Source organism: Balaenoptera musculus, chromosome 5 (genome assembly GCF_009873245.2).
Source record: "Balaenoptera musculus isolate JJ_BM4_2016_0621 chromosome 5, mBalMus1.pri.v3, whole genome shotgun sequence".
Classification (NCBI taxonomy): domain Eukaryota; kingdom Metazoa; phylum Chordata; class Mammalia; order Artiodactyla; family Balaenopteridae; genus Balaenoptera; species Balaenoptera musculus.
This window is the reverse complement of record NC_045789.1, coordinates 16,248,101-16,263,480: the sequence shown is the minus strand read 5'-3', so window position 1 is coordinate 16,263,480 and position 15,380 is coordinate 16,248,101. Positions and strand designations below refer to the sequence as shown.

The window sequence follows — 15,380 nt, the reverse complement described above, 5'->3', positions numbered from 1 at the left end:
AGTAATGAGAATAAAAACAAAAATAAACGAATGGGACCAAATGAAACTTAAAAGCTTTTGCATAGCAAAGGAAACCATAAACAAGATGAAAAGACAACCCTCAGAATGGGAGAAAATATTTGCAAACGAAGCAACTGACAAAGGATTAATCTCCAAAATATACAAACAGCTCATGTAGCTCAATATCAAAAAAACAAACAACCCAATCCAAAAATGGGCAGAAGACCTAAATAGACATTTCTCCAAAGAAGACATACAGATGGCCAACAAACACATGAAAAGATGCTCAACATCGCTAATTATTAGACAAATGCAAGTCAAAACCACAATGCGGTATCACCACACACTGGTCAGAATGGCCATCATCAAAAAATCTACAAATAATAAATGCTGGCGAGGGTGTGGAGAAAATGGAACCCTCATGTATTTTTGGTGGGAATATAAATTGATACAGCCACTGTGTAGAACAGTATGGAGATTCCTTTAAAAACTAAAATAGAACTACTATGTGACACAGCAATCCCACTACTGGGTATATACCCAGAGAACACCATAATTCAAAAAGCCACATGCACCCCAATGTTCACTGTAGCACTATTTACAATAGACAGGACATGGAAGCAAACCAAATGTCCATCAACAGAGGAATGGATAAAGATGTGGTACATATATACAGTGGAATATTAGCCATCAAAAGGAATGAAATGGGTAATTTTTAGAGACATGGGTGGACCTAGAGACCGTCATACAGAGTGAAATAAGTCAGAAAGAGAAAAACGAATATCATATATTAACACACATATGTGGAATCTGAAAAAAATTTGTATAGACGATCTTATTTACAAGGCAGAAATAGAGACACAGACGTAGATAACAAACGTATGGATACCAAGGGGGAAAGGCAGGTGGGATGAATTGGGAGATGTGGATTGACATATATCCACTGTTGATACTATGTATAAAATAGATAACTAATGAGAACTTACTGTATAGTACAGGGAACTCTACTCAATGCTCTGTGGTGACCTAAATGAGAAGGAAATCCAAAAAAGAGGGTATATATGTGTACACATAGCCAATTCACTCTGCTGTACAGTATAAACTAATACAATATCGTAAAGCAACTATACTCGAATTTTTTAAAAAAGTGAATTTTCTTGGTGAGGCACAGATATTCCAATACTCTGCAAGTGTAAGAGAGTGGTATTGACCCCAACTTCTGTATTATTTGCACATATAAAAGATTAACATATATATATATAATGGAAAGATAATGCAACATTCTGATTAGCTTGTACCATGTATATATTTGCCACCCTCAAGAAAAATGGAAACCATAACTGTGATTGCACATGTTTACTATCAGAGACCTCATTTTTTTATATAGCAATTCAATTAAAATTTTCTATACATTAAAAAACAACTTCTTTTAAAAAATGAATTAAGAGGCTGCTGAATCCTGGCCAAAAAACTGCTTTTACATTAAGAATTAATGTTCACTACTATTTAAGTGTGTTTACAAAACCATGCTGTGACATACGGTCATTAATGTCAACTTACACTTCCAAGAATCCTCATCCAAAATTGTTATTAAAATGAAAAAATGCAGTGAATTTTGCCTACTCTTTGAAAGCAGCCCTTTTGCCCCTTTCTGGTTTGCCCATTTCTGTCCCCCTCTGACCTTGAAAGAACCCAATTACAGAAATGAGATCACTAGGCAGTTTAAATAATAACTCTTTGACTTGTAGTCTCCTGCATGCACACCATGCCTTGCTTAACCTGGTGATTCTTTTCCTAGATAAAATAAATAAGAGTGAAGAACTAAGTAGTTAAAGAATGGCTAAGCTCTCTACCTGCCACAGCCCGCTTAGTAATCCTGCAGGCAGATCATGCAGGCAAGATAACCTCTGAAGACGGAGCCAGCCAGCCCGCACGCAATGGAGAATGATGCAGACCCCAACCTCCTACCTCAGTGGTTCACTGATCTTCTCCCCCTCCCCCATTTTTCCCTTTAAAAACTGTCATGGCTGAGTAGAATCTTTGGAGTTGGTCTTGGGACATGATTCTACCTTCTCCCTGGCTTCTGATTAAAGCACCTTTCCTTTCTATTGACACTTCCCTCTTGAATTAGTGGCTTTTGATCAGTGAGCAGCCAAACCCGAGTTCAGTAACAACTTCAATGCAGTGAACTTTGCCTACACTTCAGTGTTCAAAAACTAGTCATCAACCATTGGGTGGACCAATCTACAGCAAATTGAAAGAACAGAGAAAACTTTAAATGTAATAAAACTCCAGAAATATACCACTTGAGCAAAATATTTGTGAATCAACATTTTCTTCACTGTATGTGTTGAAGCCCAAATTATTGCTTCCTAAAATACTACTGTAGATGAATATACTGTTCAGAACTGTTTTCTCCCAGGGTCATATGGTAGCTCTATTTGTAGTTTTTTAAGGAACATCCATATTGTTCTCCATAGTGTCTGCACCAATTTACATTCCCACCTACAGTGGGAGGGTTCCCTTCTCTCCACACCCTCTCCAGCACTTATTGTTTGTGGATTTTTTGATGATAGCCATTTTGACTAGTGTGAGGTGATATCTCAATTTGGTTTTGATTTGCATTTCTCTAGTCATTAGCAAAGTTGAACATCTTTTTGTGTGCCTCTTGGACATCTGTATGTCTTCCTTGGAAAAATGTCTATTTAGGTCTTCTGCCCATTTTTTGATTGGGTTCTTTGTTTTGATGATATTAAGCCACATGAGCTGTTTGTAGATTTTGGAGACTAATCCCCTGTTGGTCACATCATTTGCAAATATTTTCTCCCATTCTATGGTTTGTCTTTTTGTTTTATGGTTTTCTTTGCTGTGCAAAAGCTTTTGAGTTTAATTAGGCCCCATTTGTTTATTTTTGTTTTTATTTCCATTACTCTGGGATACAGATCAGAAAAGATATTGCTGCGATTTATGTCAAAGAGTGTTCTGCTTATGTATTCCTCTAGGAGTTTTATAGTGTCTGGTCTCACATTTAGGTCTTTAATCCATTTTCATCTTATTTTTGTGTATGGTGTTAAAGAATGATCTAATTTCATTTTTTTTTACATGTAACTGTCCACTTTTCCCAGCACCATTTGTTGAAGAGATTGTCTTTCCACCATTGTATAGTCTTGCTTCCTTTGTCATAGATTAATTGACCATAGGTGCATGGGTTTATTTCTGGGGTTTCTATCCTGTTCCATTGATCTATAGTTCTATTTTTGTGCCAATACCACACTGTTTTGATGACTACAGCTTGTAGTATAGTCTGAAGTCAGGGAGCCCAATTCTTCCAGCTCCATTTTTCTTTCTCAAGATTGCTTTGGCTATTCGGGGTCTTTTGTGTTTCCATACAACCATATGACCCTGCAATCCCACTCCTGGCATATATCCAGAGAAAAACATGGTTCGAAAGGATACATGCACCCCAATGTTCATTGCAGCACTGTTTACAATAGCCAAAACATGGAAGCAACCTAAATGTCCATTGACAGAGGAATGGATAAGGAAGATGTACATGTATACAATGGAATATTACTCAGCCATAAAAAAATAATGAAATAATGCCATCTGCAGCAACATGGGTGGACTTAGAGATTGTCATACTGAGTGAAGTAAGTCAGACAGAGAAAGAGAAATATCGTATGATATCACTTTTGTGTGGAATCTAAAAAGAAATCATACAAATGAATGTATTTACAAAACAGAAATGGACTCAGACTTAGAGAATGAACTTATAGTTACTGGGGGGAAGGGTGGAGGGAAGGGATAGTTAGGGAGTTTGGGATTGACATGTACACACTGCCATATTTAAAAAGGATAACCAACAAGGACCTACTGTATAGCACAGGGAACTCTGCTCAATGTTATGTGGCAGCCTGGGTGAGAGGGGAGTCTGGGGGAGAAAGGATACATGTATATGTATGGCTGAGTCGCTTTGCTGTGCACCTGAAACTATCACAACATTGTTAATCGGCTATACTCCAATCTAAAATAAAAAGTTAAAAAAAAAAAGAACCGTTTTCTCCCAATTTTACTATATTTGATCATCTTTGAAACCCTGTGTGATTCAAACATGTGTCTCTTTTAATTGTAGTACCAAGGTCTCTGTGTATCACTTTCTTCTGAAAAATACTTTGTTAGGAACTTAGGTAAATAAAATACAAAAACATTACTAAAAACATTTGATATTTGAAGAATTAGGCTGAATTGCATAGAATATAAAATGGGGAAGGAAAAACTGTACCTAATATCCATGTAATCATTGAGAAACAACTGTGGGTGGATACAAAAATCATAGTTTCTTGTTTCTACTACCAAGCTCTGTAACTAAATAATGATATATTTCCTTTTACAGTAGTGTGTTTTTAAAGATGAATGAGGTGACAATAACAAATATTTACGTAGCCTCAAGCTATCTATGTTTAAATGAAGCTTTCCTAAATACACATACTTATGTTTTGCAGGCATGCACATAGGTTAATTTAGAAAAGAAAAAGCAGACTTGAATCAAAATATGATTAACTAAAAATGTAATATCTGTCTATCTATCTATCTAAATGCTGATAGTCATTTCATCTTACAGCTTCTATATAGTGTTTCCCTAATTATAGCTGCAAAGAGATAATTTACTCAGCAAACAAAGACTATATAATTCTATGGGACAGAATAGAGTCAGCAGGTTGATGTCTGTGAATTATGCAAATAAAGGACTAGAAAACAACCAGGTCCTAATAGGCAACTTCTATTCAGATGGAAAAGGGGAGTGGGGGAAAGACTCTTCTCAGATAATTATTAAAGTTGGGAGGGCACTTATTCCCAGGGTGCATCTCAGGGAGGACTAGTTTGTTTTGGCTTGCCTCCTCAAGTGGAAATTTAAGTGTGAATTAAAAACTGCCATGCTGAGTTTGAGAAGCAGCTCTTTCTCTTTGCCAAAGAACAACATTGGATAGAGGGCAACATGTCATTGATTTTGAAGCTCCAATGCATGTTTTATACCCTTATGGTGAATAGTAAGTAGTTTAAAGCTGTTGTTTAGGATAGAAACTGTGAATAATGTTAATAAATAGAGTGTTTGCACTGCTGCTCCTTTAACTTGACAGAATGTTGCCACCTGCTCCTTAATGTTTTCGATGAACATGAAAATAAAGTCCTTATTAAGGAATAAAAAGAGCAAATTTATCCTCTAAGGAAACATTGACACATATGTAAAGCTTATTGTGCATATGACGAATTTCTTTCCAAATTAGCTAATATATGTAAGGTTCATAGAATTTTAGAGATTTGAAAGGTTTCATGCTAATAAAATCTTTATGGCAAGTGCTATGTTTCATACTAAAATTTGACAAAATAAAATGCAATAGGGTTATTAGAAAACAGGGTAGTTCAAAGTGAATAAGTAGTCTGGATAATAAGGATAGGTAAGCCACACTCTTAGCAGCACATGCCTACACAAAATATGCAGTAAACTCAATTTACAGACCAGGTGACATTTAAATTTTCCACTGATGACCTGTATAATGCAATAAGAGCAATGCTTAGTGAATTCCTGGAATCACTGAATAAAAATCATGACTAAACTTTTGGAATGACAGATTCAAAATCTAAATGACATGTGTGAAAGGTAAGAAATAAACAATGTGGTTTTTTTGGTAAAGGTTTGTGAGAAAAATCAAGCTTTCAACATAGGACAGGAGGGAAAGAGAAGAAGCGGAAGAGAAGGGAAAATATAAGTACCATTTGGAGCACTTAATAGGTGTCAAGCAATAAACATTTTATGATGTTATTTCCAATCCTCACAACAGCACTACAAGGCAAGTGTGTGATACTCCCCTTTTCTACAGAGTAGTAAAGAATGACTGAGAAAGGAACATAACTCACCCAAGACGACACAGCCAGAAATGACAAGAGTCAACCTCAGTTGGGTCTGACCTCAGGTATATTTGAGAGTTTAGTTAACTCTGCTAAGAATTCAGTTCTTTTTCCTCAGTTAGCCTAATTCAGTGAATAAATAATCATTCAGTGTCAAAATAGTGAAACTGTGTTTCTACTCTCTTTAGATCTGTCAGAATTTGTTTTTTGATTTTTTTTTTTTTTTTGTAGAGCCCTTGGTTCAAATCTCAACAATTCAGAAAGATATAGCAAAATACATAAAGGATCAAGAAGAATATCAAAAGGTAATGTGAAGACTGGCAAAGGATTTTTGAAGATAAATTTAAATCACCAAAAAATGTCACTTCCACAAGAACTCGCTGAGTTCATAACGTATTGATACTTTCATAGTGGTAGTAAACTCTGATGATTTGGTTCCAAATTTTGTGATATTCCACATGATTTCTACAGCCTTACGTATAAAGGAAGCTGTAGGATTTTACAAGGTATCAGTGAAAGAAAAAGCTCTCCATTCCTGGAACCCAGATCGCCTCAAGGAAGTAATGAGCTGCGCACTCGGCAGCACTGCAGCCCACATGGATGGTGATGGAAAAATTCTCTGGGTACTACTGGAAAGGTACTCTAAGTCTCTAATGGAAGCAAATTATATATTTTCTAAAGTGACAGTATCGCTCTAGCAATTTGCAAATAAAGTGTTCCGGTGAAATCTAATAGCTCAAACTCACTAGAACCATTATTAAAATAATTGCTTCCGCCTACTTTTTTCTTCTTTTTTTTCTTTTGTCAAAGTCCTACTTTGTGTGGCAGTCGGCTTTTAAAAAGAAGGTAACTTAAACTATAGCAGGACACAGAAACTACATAGGCAATATTCTCCCTCTTTCGTAATTCTAATATATGACTGCTGAAATAGCACTGCAGCCTGGAAAGCTGCCTTCTAATAGAACATTTGTGGATAATTGAACTCTTGCTCATTGTTCAAAAGGTCATGAGGTTTGAGTGGGCTCTTTTTCTTTTGGTAAATTATTCAGTTTGAGTATTTATTGGCCTGTCAAAAGGAAAGTATTGCATGAACTCTTTGTTGCTCTTCACCATTTTCTAATTTGATTGTGTTCCATTCTGTGCATAAAAGTCGGTGGAAAATTTCCATCTCTCTTTCTCAAATTCCAGTACAGAGACCTCTCATCTTTGCTCTTTGCTATATACATCAGCCTCATGGATCAAACAGACACAAATTAAGTCAATGAGAAAGAATTATAATACTGATTGAATGGAGAGTTTTGGTTGATCAGATCATTGTTTTTATTAATATTTGGGAGCATTCCCTAAAAGGGATCTACAATAGGAAGAGTGCGGCTGAGTTTTAAGGAATCGCTAGTATTAGATTATCTGTAGTCATTTATAATAGAATGGCAAAATCTGTATTTCCCACCCGTGATTCTACCAAAATAGTGTCTGCATAATATCAACATGCTTTACTATAGTTAATAGAGCAACAGACCCCAATTCTGAAGAAAGTTTGGGTGCAAACTGGGCAGTTCCATTACTCCTACATGGTCTTACTGTCCAAACCTGCTGGCCCTTCATTACTGTCTTCTATATCTAATGCTGGCTGAAGGAGAATGACTTGTCAAAAGTGAGAGGATCATGAGAAAACAGATGGTGGCTGAAATTGCAAAAATATATTCCACATAAAGGTCTTTCTTCTGACAACTGCAATCCTTACACTTAGCTATCTAAGAAGATTTTAAAAATTCCTTTCAGATGAGGTAGACTCTTCAACTTTTTGTCTTTTTTCTCAGTGAACAGTTCTCTCTTCCTATGGACCAGAAATTTCCATTTATTGATCACCTTGGGTACACCTGGAACTCAGTTAGATGTTATTTTACTTCTTTGTTTAACTTTTACAACAGTCCTTTGGTTCAGCCTTATTACAGATGAAGAAGTGGACACACAGAGAGTTAAGTCACTTTCTCAAGGTACCATTTTTCAAAGGTGACAGTGCCATGATTTGAACCCAGATGTAAATGCCATTGAAGTCCAAACTTTATTTCCATGTCACATAAAGGCAGGGCTGCCTTCAGACCAAGTGATGCTGATCAGAAAGCATTAGGTTCCAAAGGGCCTGTCATTACATGAGATGCTGCTGACTCAATTCATCCAATAGATATTGACTTTGTGATAACACAAAGGTCACCAATATGCAAACCTATTTGTTACATATTTCCACCTCATTTTCCTTGCCTCTGGTTTAGTCCTAATGTCTCTCTCCTTGTCTATACCTACCAGTTTGATTCAGTTCCTGACTTCCTTCCAGCTTCGCCTCTCAGGTTCTGTTGGTCTTGAGCCCTTAGCTTCCTGGATTCCTCTTCATTAACTGGGTAGACTAGTCACGAATAGCTGTGAACTCGTAACGACTTGCTCCCACATTGTGTTGGCATTTTAAGTGCTGGCTTTGACTCATCAAGGCCTAAAACTTACCAATCAACAGAAAACTTCCTTCTGGACTCTAGACAAGCCTCAGTCGGTGAAATTGCAGTTCACAGCAGTGTGTTTCTTGACCAATGGTTGACAGTATTTTACTATAAAATCCTCAAGACACAATATCATGCTTTAGTTCATCTGAAAACCAACCTTGATGGTGGAAAAATATGTTTTGAACAGTTGTAATTTTGTTCCTAGATTTTATTTCTATTGAGGACTTGTATCTTTCCCTTGCTACTTCTAAATTTTGAAACTCCGCACTGATACGTCCTATGGGCTTTCTGATTCTGACTTGGTTTACTAATCCTCACCTGTTCTCCTGACATACCTGGCTTGGACTAAGCAATATAATTTTCATTTCTGCTGAGTCTATTGCTGTGTAACAAAGTACCTCAACAGTTAGACTCCTAAAAGCAACCATGTTGTTTTTCTTGTGCTTTTGTACATTAAGAATCTGGGCAGATTTTGGCTAGTGATCCCACCGATCCTCAAGACATAGTTGTCGTTTTCAGCTGGCAAATGGGCTATCTGGAGGGTCCAAGATGGCCTTCACTCACACACCTGTTGTCTTTGCAGGTCTGGCTGAAGGTTGAGCCAGCTGCGACTGGTAACCAGAGTGCCTGCCCGTACAGTCTCTAGCAGGGGATTCTCAGTGTATTTGAACTTCTTAACTGGAGAATCACAACTCCCAGAGAGAAGGTTCCAAGAGACATGAAGCAAAACCTGCCTGTTTCTTACGTCTTGGGCCCTGACACTCTACAGCATCATTTCTGTTGCTCTCTATTGGCCAGAGCGGTCATAAGCCGACCAGATTTAAGGGGAAGGAACACAGATCCTACTTCTCAATGGTAGGAATATAATGCTGATGTATGCTACAGCAAAATGAAAACATTATGCTAAGTGAAAGCAGACAGACACAATAGAGCACATAGTGTATGATTGATATGAAATGTCCAGAATAGGCAAATCCAGAGACAGAAAGCAGATTTGTACTTTCCAGAGGATGAAGAGAAATCAGGAGTGACTGATGGGTGTGGGTTATCTCTTTGGGCTGATGAAAATATTTTGGAATTCGATAGTGGTAATGGCTGCACAAGTCTGTGAACATACTAAAAACCACTGAATTGTACACTTTTAAAAGGATGAATTTTATGGTATATGACTTGTATTTCAATTTGTTTAAACTAGCACTTTCTCACAAATTATCAGATTAAATTTCACTAATATCTGCTCTGTTTTTTGTATGTTAGATTGGCAGACATGTCAATTTTTTTAAATAAATGTAATTCTAAGGTTCTAAGTATTTTCTTTATATACTTAACCTCCTTCCTTTCTTATCTCATTCCACAGATATGCACACTATCCCTTACCTTTATAGAGTATCATAAAGATTAAGATATTAGGAACTCTTCCTTCTCTCAGATATTCCAGCATTGTTGCAACTATTTATTTCTTCTGACCATCATGGTTTATTATGTCTTCTAATATGTGGATAAAATAGACTAAGTGGCATAGTACTTTAGACAGGAAATAGAATCCCACTGCTGGATTTCTACACTTGATTTACATCTTGGTAAATAAATTGCTATTATTAATTTATTCCTTGACCTAAATGAGAACAACAGGGATTTTTGTTTCTTTTCTTTTTTTTTTTTTTTTGTGTCCTTACAGAATTGTGTGCAACCAGTGATATGATTAAATTACAATCATGAATATACACATAAATGTCTGTACATTTTTTAATATAGAAAATATTCAAAACTCTGTGCTTTAATGAAATTTGAAACTTGTATTGTGATAAATGTATGTTTTTCTTCTGCTATAGTAAGATTGGACTTTTTTCCTGAAATTAAGTGTCTGTGTTTCTTGGTTTATGATGGTTTCATGTCTAATCAGTTATGTGTATGTTAATTTTTACTGGCATTAAAAGAATCCATAATATAAACAAAAATTTAAAATGATTTCGGTATATTGTCTACAGAAAATAGCTTTAATTGAGCAGCTTATTTTCCACTTGCAAGTTTATGGAAATATAAGTATGTCAAAATAAATAAAAAGTAGAAGAATTCTTTGTCATTCAAAGAATGTGATTATTTTGACCATCTTATGAATTACTTTGTTTTTGATGAAAGGGATTCAATCAAGTCACCTCTGAACTGAAGCTGCATAACCAAAACACATTAACTAGTAATATCACCGATTTATAAACAAATCGATGTTTATCTCTGCTTTCTGAATTTAGAATGTTGAGGTTATCTTACTTGTTTAAACCTCTTTGGGGAAAGGTATGGAGATAAGTGTCCACATATGTGTTCATATGTTTATGGACTCACAGGCCTCTAAGATTTTGGTTTTCTGTTAGAGTTCTTAGGAAGTATCTAAGCTTTTATTTGTAGAAGCAGATGCTGTAAAGAAAAGGCTTTAACCTTTTTTAAAAAATTGAGATATAATTGACATATAACATGATATTAGTTTCAGGTGTACAACATAATGATTCAATATGTGTATGTATTATGAAATGATAACCACAATAAATCTAGTAAACATCCATCACCACACAGAGTCACAATTTTTTTTTCTTGTGATGGGTTTTAACCTTTAACAACTTTTGGTGTTATCTGCAAACTATTTCTTAAATCACAGGCAAATTCTGATTTCTGATTTCAGTGAGTCTATCTCAGAGGAGTGAGGTATGCCAAACATCATGCTCAATAGGACTTTAGGTCATTTGGTAAATATAACCAAGTAAAGATGTTTTCACTGTCATGACTTGTTAACTGACATGGTATTGGACTATAGAGAAAACAAAACCTGTATGATCCAAGTTAGATTTTCTCATGAAAAAAGTTATCTGTGAATGCTCAGTTCTGGCCAAGGCAGATTTTACTTTCAATTTTTTATTAATATCACCTCCTCTGCTTAACTCCTTTGGTGTCGTCATATCTGTTCATTTATTTTTCAGTCTGAAATTTACTAAGAGTTCTTTAAAGTATGGAATAATGGTATAAATGGATTGTAAAATAAGAGTAGCTTTCACTGGAAGATTAAAGCAAAATGCAGTTTTCCTCTAGATTTTAACTTTGCTTATATTTTTCCTTTAAATTGATACACTAAAAATATTGCAATTAAGTACAACATGAAAAAATGTCCCTGTCCTATCTCCCCCTGCTCTGTTATATATCATGTTTTATTGGAAAAATGGTCAACGTTAAGTCGCTTCAGCATCAATACTGAATATTCACGCATGTGTGTGTGCACATGCACACTATTTAGTAGGCTGTGTTCAATTGGTTAATTTAAGCAAACTATTTTAAGTGACACAGCAGTAGGGGTCCTGATACTTTGGTACTGCTTGAAATTACTTCTTAACTTCAGAATAGTGACTTTACACCTCAACCTCTAGCAGGGTTGAGCAGGAATCAAAGAACTATTTTTCCTTTAAATAAGAGTATTTACTAAAATAATATAAAGCTAAATCAAACAGAACTATTACAGAAGATAATTTGGGAAGTTAAATAATATTTTCTCTGTTTTTCTTATTTTATTGTTTTTAAAGTTTTTTTGATGTTGACCATTTTTCTTTTAAGTCTTTATTGAATTTGTTACAATATTGCTTCTGTTTTATGTTTTGGTTTTTTGGCCGTGAAGCATGTGGGATCTTAGCTTCCCAACCAGGGATCAAAATCACACCCCCTGCACTGGAAGGTGAAGTCTTAACCACTGGACCACCAGGGAAGTCCCTGTTTTTCCTATTCTAGACTTGTATAAATTTAAAATAATCTTTAAGATATTCACATTGTTTAAGTAGTTAAACAAGGAGGTCATCAGACTGAGGTGGCTCTAATGTCTTGGGAGCCTACGTAAGCAAACCAAAACTAAGCCAGGGTCAATGCACTCAGATCCAAGCAAATGAAACTTAAGAACAACCAATCACAAACAGCCAACTAGGCTTTCCCAAATAAGGTAACTCCTTAAGCTATCACCTATCAAATCATTTCCTTGCTCTGCTTCTCTCTAAAAACCTCTCCCCCAGCTCCTGTTGGTAGAATACTCTACCTTTGGTTTGGACTGCCTGATTCTAACTGATGTATGCTCAAAATAAACTCTTGAAAATTTTAATGTGCCTCAGTTTATCTTTTAACAATACTAAATGATTAACTGTATAGTATCTTTTAATGCAATAATGTACAATTGAATGTAATATCTCAACTGAATGTATATCTTTCTGTGATCTCATTTATGTCTTTCCATTATCTCTTAATTATCTCAATTCCTCTTAATAAAAGTTTAAAAGACTTGTTTTACGGGTTTTATTCCTCCTTAACAGAATTGGGTACACAGTTTCTTAAAGTTGACCATGAATATATTCTCCTTTTAACTGACTGACTTAAACCTGATCCACTGATTTGCACCACGAATTTCAAAAGGTGGATTAGTGCTGTGGATGTGATGGCTTAATTCTTCCAAAGGTGGTTCAGGATCGGTTATAGCACACTGAGCAGCAGCATCAATTTCTTTCCTCACTTCAACATCAATTTCCTTCAGTTCTTCAATACTGGCAAGTTTGTTGTTTAGCATTTTACCTTTGAGAAGCATGATAGGATGGCTCTTACTTCTTAAATTCTGAACTTCTTCTCGTGTACGATAACTGATTCCAGAGTCACTCATACTGTGTCCATGATAACGGTATGCCAGCAGCTCCATCAGTATGGGCCCCTTTCCAGATCTACAATAGTCAGCTGCAACCTTAGTTGCCTCCCAAACACATAGAACCTCCATTCCATCTACCGTTAGACCAGGGATGAAATTGCCTCTCTTGTAGTCTCTCAACAGATATTCCCATTCCATAGCGGTTATTCTCGCAGATGAAAATACAAGGTAAATTCCACACAGCTGCCATATTATAAGCTTCAGATATCTGACCCTGATTAGCGGCACCATTCCCATGTAGAGTCTAACACACCTCGCTGTTTCCCTTATATTTACAGGCCAGAGCAATACCAGCTCCCAGCGGTCCCTGAGCACCGACAATGCCATTGCCTCCACAGAAGTTCTTGGCATACATATGCATTGACCCTCCTTCTCCTTCAGCACAGACACCTCTTCGACCTGTCAGCTCTGCAAGAATTGATGGGACAGAAAGTCCACGAGTACAGCATGAGCCATGAGCCCGACAGGATGCAATGACATGACCCATGGGATTTAGCCCAGCCTCAAGACCCACACAGCAAGCTTCCTGACCATCACACAAGTGACAGAAACCACGAATAAATTTCTGTTTTTACAACTGATCCGCCTTCAATTCCATTCGACGAACGGTCTGCATCATCCTGTAGTATTTGAGTCCATCCTCCCGGCTGAGCACTGCGGTGACATGGGGACCCTCTTCCAACCGATAAAGATCACATTTCTTAATCTCAAATGTAGCATCATTTGAATAGTTACAGGATGCCACAGGCACCCTGTTAGCGGGCTTCTGGGTGACAACAGACAGCACGCTGGAGACAGCAGCAGCCAGCATCTTCCTCGTGGAGCGCAGCCAGGGAGGCCGTGAGTCTCCATCTGCCAGGGTTGCCTGAGTCCCAGTCTCCAGCAGACCCTCCACGCCCCGAACGCACGCTGCGCCGCAATGACCGCGCGCTGGTGGCAGAGGCCACGTCATGCCGCGCTGGGCCGCGGGCCGCAGCCTGGATCAGTTGACGTTTACAGTGCCTTCCAACAGTAAAATTAAGAATAAAGGTTGTTTCTTGCCCTGGAAGACTTGGCTGAACTACACCCTGTTCCTAACTAACGCCATCATCATTGCTAAAACATCATAATCTGGGTCCCTTTTCCCTGCTAAACGCTAAAGTAATGCTTCCTGAACGTTGTATTAAATGGAAAAGAGGAGAAAACACAATCCTTAAGGCACACAAGAGCTCTGACAGGTTAAGCCAAAGATATTCTTACCAATATTTCTTTAAAGTCTTTTTAAAAATCATTAAAATATGTAAGAATATTTTATCCTACTCCACAACACACCATATTTATTTTAAAGTAAAAATAAAGATGCAAATTATTTGTAGTTTACATAAGTTAAAAAAAACACACAAACACTTCTTTTAAAAAGTTGGTGCACTGGAAGAATATGCACATTTACGCTATGGATTCTAGCGCCTGTGTCTCCTGATTGGTGGTGAGGGAGGGCACGTGACGGTACACAAATCCCTACCTGAGATTGAAAGTCTAAACCCAATAACAAGCTTTGCTTGGTAAGCGAAAATTGAAATCAGGGTTGAAATGATCTCAGGGCAGATGGAATGGATGTTCCACGTGTTCAGGAAGCAGTCAGGGTTAAAGTAGCTGCTAACAAGTTTTTACGTGGCACTTCTCCTTGCCCTTTACTGTAATCCTGAATCCTGTTCGGTTTTATCCCTATTTTCTGACTAATTTTTTTGGAGGGGTGTTGGTCTGTTCCTATAACGTCTTCAACAGGTTTCCTTAGAAAATATCAAGATTCATATGGCTTTGTTTCTTGTTTTTATATCAATCTAAACTGAACCAGTCTTAGCCTGGGAAATCAAGAAGCATGTTCTTATAATATTTCCTTATATAGTAAACATTAGAAAGCATAACTTCTTATAAAGTGACCCAGTAAACAATACTCAGTTTGGACTGAAGGAGAGCAATGGAGTTTGCTTAAGCAGTTGGTTTAATCATAGGACAAAAGAAGTCTTACGCCTAGTGTTACAAAGATCACATACCATTTTCCTCTTTTGTGCTTTTGTGATTTTGTACCCCGATAAGCCAACCACAAACAGGGATTCTGTTCTATTTAGACTATTAAGCAATTCACCTTAATACATGCTTTGTTTTATATCCTCCACCTGTTTGTAAATAAACAAACAAAACACAAAAATCCCTGTTTATAAATAAATTCTCACTCAAATCCCTATGACATGTTCAAAGCAGCTGCCTTCTCTAACCTAGTT

At 36.8% G+C, this 15,380-nt stretch overlaps 1 protein-coding gene across 1 annotated transcript; it reads right to left on the bottom strand.

Moving 5' to 3' along the window:
- Nucleotides 1-12,783: 12,783 nt before the first annotated feature.
- Nucleotides 12,784-13,930, bottom strand: PDHA2 (pyruvate dehydrogenase E1 subunit alpha 2). The gene is given in 2 exon segments (XM_036853808.1): nt 12,784-13,231; nt 13,233-13,930. Coding segments are annotated over 2 exon segments (1,146 nt in total).
- Nucleotides 13,931-15,380: the final 1,450 nt, after the last annotated feature.